The 9281-nt window shown below is 31.7% G+C and overlaps 1 protein-coding gene across 1 annotated transcript; it reads right to left on the reverse strand.

The window, feature by feature from the left end:
* Positions 1 to 526: 526 nt before the first annotated feature.
* Positions 527 to 6038, reverse strand: LOC130635413 (glutamate receptor ionotropic, NMDA 2B-like). The gene is made up of 5 exons (XM_057444744.1): positions 5373 to 6038; positions 3982 to 4421; positions 2878 to 3796; positions 2592 to 2755; positions 527 to 2210 (listed from the first exon to the last, which is right to left on the reverse strand). Exons 1-5 carry the CDS (start codon positions 5592 to 5594, stop codon positions 1805 to 1807), a joined length of 2151 nt encoding a protein of 716 aa, XP_057300727.1. The 5' UTR covers positions 5595 to 6038; the 3' UTR covers positions 527 to 1804.
* Positions 6039 to 9281: the final 3243 nt, after the last annotated feature.

Raw genomic sequence — 9281 nt, forward strand, 5'->3', positions numbered from 1 at the left:
GTTTCTTGTGTTTTTATTTAAACAGAGTCTGCGAGAAAGTTTTTTTCAAAAGGGTATTATCCCTATACGCATGTGGAACATGGTTTATCTGCTCTAAGTGCTCAGCCAGTGTCACAATTAATTTGTTAACTTTCGCAAAAACTTATTCCGCAAAATAAAATAATATTGACCAATTGTTTTTGCTATAATGGAGTAACAACGGTTTGTAAACACTATTTTTATTTCAGCTATTGTTGCAGGGAAAGTTATTTTTTGAAAAATATGTTACAGTCGCAACGCTATATTGGTGTATGTGCTTCACTTGATTTACGACATACTGTATACCAGTACTAAAGCGCTTCACCTGATCGTTTACAACTCTTCTTAAGCGCTCCACAGGTTTGCCACGCCGTGTCACACCTTTACTTGTGGCTTACCCCGGCGTTTCGACGCCGGTTCACCCGGCTATTTTAATTATAATGCCCGTATACGCCTGTCTGTCTGTCTGTCACGAAAAGTGGTAGCTTAGCTGCGCAATAGCGAGAAGCATGCAATGCGGTATAAAAAGGACGGGCGAACCCGTGGATTTTCCACGGACTAACGACTAGCTATTTTTATATTAATATCTGCTTATTTTTACACCTGACCTCTCTCATACAATAGAAAGGGAAATCTTCATTTCGCGGGCTCGTGAAAGCATCTTATCCGCCTTTTTTATGCTGGCTGTAAGAGGCATTAATTTTTGCAAGGTAGTGGTTACTACACCAAATTTCCATGGGTGGCGGAATTAAGCCCGGCGTAGGATACTTAAGGTAGTGAATGATCAAACATGGTGTCAGTTGACTTTGACTATGCGAGTTGCTCGTTATCATAATAATGCAATCTTTTTTGAAAAACATACATCTACCCAGCGAGCGAACCTCTCCTGGTTCCTCAAAAGGACACTAGCTAAACATGTTTGTGCCTTAATTTTTTAGAAATATATACATACAATGTTATAAAATCAGTGATATGACATGTCTTTTCTTAGGTTTCATTTAAAGTATTTTCCCCCATATAATCTATTTGTCTGTCTGTCAGTTTAATAAGGCTTAAACAACAGAACTGTGTGATTTTTTACGCCAGTTCGCATTCTCAAATTTACCAATCTTAGCAAAATGTGCTAAGAATATGCTATAAATATATTAGGGACATATTTGCACAAAAGTTAAAATAATTCATGTTGAAAAGAAGAAACAGTATTCTTATAAAAAACGCGTGTATACAAAACATTTATATATGGAACTTACGTTATATAAAACAAGGTCTACATATATATAAAAACGTTGTATTGACCACAAATACTAAACTGTCAAATTTTATTATATTTACTGTTAACTCTCAATCTCTCAATATGTCTAAGACACGTTTTTTTTATATAAGAAACCACTTTATAAGAAAATGATTGTAAAAATGTACAATTTTCCGAAAGATACTGTTTTTCAGGTATTATCAGCACGTATAACAAAAAATTAGGTAAGTTATCCTAACAAATCGAAAGACTATTTAAAATTGACGATTTCAACTGTACAGATATTATTTCAGATGATCAATAAAAGGCAAAGGAATTATTTCAATTTTTCTTGTATATAAATTAAGAAACTTTAAGACACTTAATACAGTATAATGACCTTCAGATTTAAAAAACTTTTACCAGTTGATCGGTTGCTTGGTTTCTTATCAAAAACGTGTTGTGCATTCCTCCTAACCTATGCATAAATAAACTGAGCAATATTAATTATTAACCACGAAGGACTTCATCTTCATAATAGCATCTTAATTTTCTTTAACTTCCCTGCATCTGCATAACTTTGTTAGTTATCTTGGCTTTTTTAACTTTCAACCACATATATTCCATTATAAACAAAACAAACGAAAATAATATTCCCGCAACCATTACAACAAATAATCCCCCAAAAGAATATATATCGGCCTGTTCAATGTGATCAGTTTTTTTACCAGTTCCACAGTTGTTATGAAACCAGCGTTTATCTAATCTCTCCAACATTCCCTTAGATTTATATTTTCGAATACTTCTTGTTATTCCCCTCAGAAGTGCTGACTCTTTGGCTGCAGCAAATGCATAACCACCATCTGGTATAATTTCTCCCACCATATGAATATTACATTGGACATCCTTATTACTATAATATTTCAATACAGCAGCATCATGGATTATGGCGTCTAATTTTCTAAACCAGAAGAGAAAGCCCTAATTATAGGAATAAAAGAAGTGTCATGAAAACACAATGAATCCCAACAAAATATTCTGCCTTAAAATTCTGGCAAACTTCTTTTATAAACAATGTACGGGTATGTTTAATCTTTTTTTCTAACGAGTCTAATAGAATACAATTCTATTACATATACCCTATACTTATAAAGAGTTTATACTCTGTGCATACTAAGAGTGTATACTTGTGGAGCTCTTAAGCAATATTGTCTTTGTATTTCCGTTTTAATCTAATAAAAATTCCATCTCAAACATTAAAATCAGGCCTTGTTAGCATTGTCATTTGAGGTAAACATCACAGAAGTTTAATACGTAGTATCCATAATAATCTACTACCTACCCCGCTCTGAGATCGTCCAGTGCTTTAACGGTGTCAATGAAATTGAACTCTTTCATATGATTATACATGGATCTCCACTCAGGCTTATTGCTATCTCGAAACATTTGTGATATACCAGAATTTTTCAGAGTTCCAAATTTAAACTCACTTGAAGGGTTAGTAACCTAAAGTAACAATAACATTTTACATTTATAAATCGTCTGCATGATATATGTATGTGGTTGCCAACAAGTTAGTCTTCATAAATATATATTTCTAAAAAACAAATGGTGTAAATCGTACATACCCTTTCGTCTTTAAGCCCTTTAATAGGAAAAAAATAAGGATTCATCACTTTGTTTGCTGTCAGTATCGCTGTGTACGAAGACATCAGTATCATCATAAATATAGCAACAGAAATTCCAACAACTCTTGTACTGACATGAGTGGGATTTTGCCCACCCATATCCCGCTGAAACACCAGTCCAATGTGGTATAATATACTCTCTGACCATGGATAAAACCGTTTTTTCTCGTGGAGACAATACTCGATGTATGATAGAATTATACTTGCAAAGAGAGCAGTTAAGAACGTGACTGACCATAATTGAGCGGTAAGGGGCGAAAAAACTTCCAAACTAAAAAAAGAGTATTCAATTTTTTGCGCCATTGTGGCAATTGCTACACCATTTAATCTGAAAGGTTCTGAGAATGCTATTCTTTCAGCTCTTGTCGCATACATCGTTAATGGAGCCAGTATTAATTCTGCTTTCCCTTTCAAAAGATCTCCAACCAGTCCGTTATACGTTCCATTAAGTTCTGTTCCGTAGGCACCATCTTCAACAATATACAAATCCGTGGATATGTCTATTTCTAATTCAATAAGATCAAGTAATTCTATACACAAACCATTACAGCAACGTGGTACTCGGACTTTAGAGTGATTTCGGAATTGGTATTCCCAGCAGATTTTGCCGACTTCACACTTATCGGAGTATTTGTCAGGAAAATGCGGTGCAAAGACAATAAAAGGAGGCTCAATAATGGTGACGGTCTTTATAATTGCTTTTTTGTTACCTTGCTTTTTTGATTCTGCAAAGTCTATAATAGTTGATAGTCTTTCTGTTCGAGTTAAAAGAATCCATCGCAGTTGATTTAAAGCAAACAATTCAGGTAGCAATCGAGATTTTTCGGTATGGTATGAAATGAGTTTTTCTCCTTTTATTCTAAAACAGAGACTATTTGAATTGATTTAAGATTTTCGACTTTATTAACGATATCTCTATTGAGGATAGAATTAAAAAAAGTCAAAAAGTTGGATTAAAATATAACGCTTGAGTTTTAAACATTGTATCAATACAAGATTTGCAATAAATTTAAATAAGTTTAGACGCTATTCTTTACTCTATACCTGAATTTGTTGAAATCTGAAATGAAATCGCAACCAGGCGTTAATGAGTTACCATTGAGGTTTAGATCGACATAAAAGATGTGTGCTGGATGATCTGCCTCAAGGATTCCTAACTCTTTTTGGCTGGTTATCCATACAAAACCTTTATCCAGCATTTCAGCAGTAATAGCCATGTTCATTAATGCTAAATTACACTGCAATGAACACAAAAGAATGAACATCTTAAAGCCAGATGCCTTCCAGGTGTAAACGTCTTTAGCAAGATTTGTGTTATTAATTCTTTTGTCAAAATCGTAGGTATTGTATATGCTTTGATTTTGAAAATAGGTCTGGATATGTTGATTGTTTCCCTTGTCCAGTACAAGCAGAACGTTGAGGTTGAAATATCTCTGCAAAATTGGAATGATGCAAACATTGTTGTCTGATATCGTAGTATTGAGCTTGAAAAAAAAAACAGAAAAAATTATACATGCTGTAGAATGTTTTAAGCATTTCTTTTTACGACTTTGAAATTTTTTATGATTCAAACGCAAATTGTCACCCGAAAGGTATTAAATTGTTCTAAAATTAATTTTGGATGATTTAAACCAGGTGAAGCCTCTTACTATATTAATATGGAATATTCAAAATTTAGCTGATGCTGAGTATACATATTTTTAATCCCTTATCGACATAGTATTTTTTATTTGTTCAGTTTTGTCCTTTTCAGAAAAAGTCCTGCGACTAATTTTATTTTGTTAAGTAGACAGTGTTTAAATTAGGTTATTGTAAAAACATACCAAAAAAATTCTGAAAGGAACTCCGGACTTTGATTGAGGTTAAAATATCCCTGCAAAATTGGAATGATGCAAACATTGTTATTTGATGTCGTAGTATTGAGCTTGAAAATAATAATGAAAAAAATATACATGTTGGAGAATGTTTTAAGCATTTTTTTTATGACATTGAAATTTTTGATGTTTCTAACCACGAATCAAATTTTCACGCGAAAGTTATTAAATTTATCTAAACTTTTTTTAGACGCAGTAATTCGTTTATTTAAACCACTATATCAGCTTGGAATATCCAGATTTTAACTCATTGTGAATGTACGTATTTTTTACCCATTTTGGCGTAGAAATTTCTTAATTCTTTTTTTTTCAGAAAAAGTTCTGCGATAAAGTTTATTTTAGAAGTAGACAATGTTTAAAATTGTGTTATTGTAAAAATATACAAAATAAGTTCGGAAAAAGACCAAATAGACTTTGGAATTCAACTTAGTACATTCCTCTCATGATGTTAATTTGACAGAATCTAAGCCTCGACACTCCTATTAAATTAGGTAGGAAACGTGTAAAAGTTCTACCAGGAAATTTTACTGTCGAATAATAACGTGTGTAGTGATTGCTTACCAATATACCACCAATGTGCTTCTGATACAAATTTAATATCTTTGATTCCTCATCTTTTTTGGTTTCTAGTACTGTTGAAGTTGAATCATTGTTATCTCGAATTGTGTGAAATTTTTGTAGTATTGCAGACAATGAATTGTCACTGTAAAAATGTGATGACATTACAGAAAGCTGACAATTTATGAAGACTAATATCGTAGCGAAAGTTATTGAAAATTTCATTTTGATAATTCATTGGACTAGTTTTCCCACATCTTACTATACGCGAACTGATTTGCCAGTAATGGTAGTAAGTTTTTTTTGATTAATTATGTATTAGTCCTGTAGTACGTGCGAACAAAATAACATTCAAAGAATTCTTTTCGCTTCATATTTTCAAATTTAAAACACTAGTGATGAATAATTCATAACAAAGGGCTGTCTTTTCATACTAAAGACGAATAGCATTGATATTCCAAATGAGACAGAGTTGCTAAAGGTAGAAAGACGTGTCGTATATTAACATAAACGTGATAAAATCTTAAAGATGTTTCACTTGACTAAACAGAATTACATCAACGTCATGTTTTATATTTTATGTCGCTTTTAATCTGTCACATTGCAATCAACGTATTTGTCATGTCACGTTCGTGTAAATTTTAATTATTTGAAACATATTTTATATTTATATATATTATATATTTTATCACAATTGAAAAGTGATTGTCAAAAGGCACTGAAACAGTTCCTATGGAATCTAGTGGCCAAAATAAAAGCACAAAAACGTGTTTTATTTTATTTTATAAACCTTAGTCCCAAACAATTTACAACAAGGCTATAGTTGTAGATATGCAGCTCAAAATGCGTAAGTATAAATACATACGTAAATACAATTCAGTCAAGTCAAACTATACAACCTCCAAAAAAGAGAACCTTTCTCATTATAAACCTTGCACGTGTAATTTTGTCAGTATACAAAGTTCGGATTTGTACACTGTTAATTAATTGATTGAGATTGATGTCAAAAAAGATAGCTTATTGCCATCTGTAAAATGTCAGAAAAAATAGCAAAAGTTTTTCTTCGTTGTTGTTTTTTAAAAGATACGAGAAACAAACAAGCAAGGTTAAAGATTCTTTTGAAAGCCACATCAACACTTTACGGAGTTTTTTTTACTCCACTCTCTTGTGTAGTTCAGCTAGATATCAATATTTTTCGAACATGTTGATGGTCGATGTTTTGTTAACGGCTAATCTGAAAAGAGAATATTTGGATAATGAAGAGTAAGAAAATGATTTTATTACAAACTGAATTAACGGTAGGGTTGTTGTTTAATTAATGTGTCTTCAATAAGTAATGCTTTTAGTATTTGAATTATTTTTATCAATAAGAGATAAATCGATGAATCATTAAGATATGCAATCAATTATAAAAAACTCTAATTGTAAACTACATCATTTAGACTTAAAAATCCTGATCGAGAAAAGAATTGAGATGTCGGTATTTTTAATTTTCTTTTTTAGTTATCTTTTTTAGTTATTGTTATTTTAATTAAGTGGAATATCCCACTGGCTCTTTTTACCAGTCTTTCCTTATTAATAACCGTATTCTGTTTACAATGGCTGAGAACAGATTTATATCGGGATCTTCATAGAACTCGATTTTACTGTGTTTGTGTTAACCAATCAGAAGGCACAATTTTGGTTAATAAACAATACAAGTTCTGTGCAGCCTAGACATACCGACGAAGCATGCCACGGTCTAGACCACGCTCACTAAGGCCATTTTGTTTTCGGAGTGGTGGCATTGAAGTTTGGGTAATTTGACTAATCAATTGTTTGAAAACTATCCCCTTAAAATCCCTGTATTTATTATCCCCATGTTGAATCTATTTCTTAGAAAATTATTGTTAAAGATATTTAACTAAAATAATAATATTGATAGCATAGTGATCTGACAGTCAGAAGGAACATAAGATTTTTTTCATATTTTTTTTAATTTCTAGCGCTTTTCTGAAAGTGAGACTAAGTCAATCTTGCTTTAATAGAAATATGAAAGAAATCGTGATGGGACTATGATTTAAGCATTTGGTATATGACAGTTACAGCTTGATCCATTTTTATTGACACTTTTTTTTATCTATGTACAGGATCAAACAAGATGCTTCAGAAATCCAGGGAAACACTTTTACTAATTAAACGGATGTAGATTTAAAAATTATAAGTCTGAGACAAACTATTAGATCATCTTTACGTTGTGGTGACAGATCATATGGTATACACTTACAGGTGGTACAACATAATATCGCTTATGGAAAAGTAGCTATTTTGAATGTAGCATATCTATTCAATTAATACTGAATCCAAAGATATGAATTACATGATATTTTAAGACCAGTTCTTATAATATATGCAAGTTATAAGCGTTAAAAAATAATGTTGCGACCATGAATCACAAAGAAAATATATGCAACGAGACTCTTGCATTGATACGATGTTTTCTGGCACATATTGGATGTTTTTAAAGACCACAAAAATAATTTTCATTACGTAGAAATTGATACAGCTTTTACCTATAAAACTGTTCTGGAGTTTAACAGCAGCCTGTGGAAATGTTTCAAAATACCAGACGATTTAGAGTACATTGATGTCACAAGAAAGAAACAAAATAAACACTGCCGAGAAATAATTGATATTGATATACACCATCTTTCTAATTTACGTCGGCACTTCGCAAATGCTCATTTATTAACAAAAATTCTAAAAGTATGTCTGTGAATTTTTGCGAAGTTCGATGTTAATTCAACTTTTGTATGTAACCTGAAGCTCTTAGTCACATTCTTCACTGAAATATCTGTTTTTTATGTACGCAAGAGTGTCAACGCAAAACGAAGATATAAGTTGGCCACAGAAAATACGTTTAATTCAACATATTTCATAAGGCAAAAGTTGTGGATGTGAAATTTCCGAAGTAAAAAAAGAAAGAAATATAGACTAGCTGAATTCCTGTAGAAGAATCCATTGAATCTCTCATTAAATTGATGTAAGGGATACCTAACAATAACATACAACACAGTAATTTGAATTTTCAAAACTCACATTTCAACCTTGACACCGGGCTCTTTGTCTCTTTTATAACGGGATGACAAAAAGAGAAAATATTAAAAAAATTCTAACATTTTTCGTTAAGTCATACAAAATAAGCTTTTCAGTCTATTGCATACGGCAAACCTTTCAAAGTTATACTCAAAATATAAGAAATAATAGTTGAAAACACATAAAAGAGAAATATAAAAATTTGAATCGTTTGGTAATTGTATATCTACCGTAATAATGCAAAATATTAAAAGAACAGTTTGCCTTACAGGCCCAAGGTTATAATCAACAAAGAAGACAACAATGCGGCATTTTCCTATTTAAGAATCAAATATATTTCAAACGATCGTAACGTCACAAACGTAAGCCTTGATTTAAGTTTAGGTTTAGGTTTTTTATAACAACATCAACACTAAATCACACAGTCTGTAGTGTTAAAAACAGTAACAACAGAAAAATTACTTTCTACAGTTTACGTAAATTCTTCTCTGGATAAACACGCTGTTTTTATAACAATAGTGTGTTTTAGTTTCAGCCTCGATGTTCTGAACTTCTTTGATAAATGCTATCCTCATTATTCTCAATATGTTCTTAACATGACTAAAGCCTGAAAATATATAATGCCTTAATAAAATAAAATAAATAAATCTACTACATGTAACGGCCCATTGCTTGGACACAAAAGAGTTCAGCTCGTTTGATATACAATAAAAAAGGAAACTTTTAATCAATTTTGTGCGTCATACAAATGTTCATATTTAAAACAAACTATCAAGCTTGACATATTCTTAAGATATTCCAAACTTCTCACCGACTTTTTCAGAGTATATTCTTACA

Source organism: Hydractinia symbiolongicarpus, chromosome 3 (genome assembly GCF_029227915.1).
Source record: "Hydractinia symbiolongicarpus strain clone_291-10 chromosome 3, HSymV2.1, whole genome shotgun sequence".
In the NCBI taxonomy this organism is placed as follows: domain Eukaryota; kingdom Metazoa; phylum Cnidaria; class Hydrozoa; order Anthoathecata; family Hydractiniidae; genus Hydractinia; species Hydractinia symbiolongicarpus.

What these genes read in the sequence shown, in the direction of transcription:
- LOC130635413 (XM_057444744.1), bottom strand. Translation starts at nt 5,594, where the DNA reads ATGAAATTTTCAATAACTTTCGCTACGATATTAGTCTTCATAAATTGT. An exon ending in AAGGGCTTAAAGACGAAAGG is followed by an intron (nt 2,756 to 2,877) that starts GTATGTACGATT and finishes TTGTTACTTTAG; the next exon opens with GTTACTAACCCTTCAAGTGA. An exon ending in CTGGACGATCTCAGAGCGGG is followed by an intron (nt 2,211 to 2,591) that starts GTAGGTAGTAGA and finishes CTTCTGGTTTAG; the next exon opens with AAAATTAGACGCCATAATCC.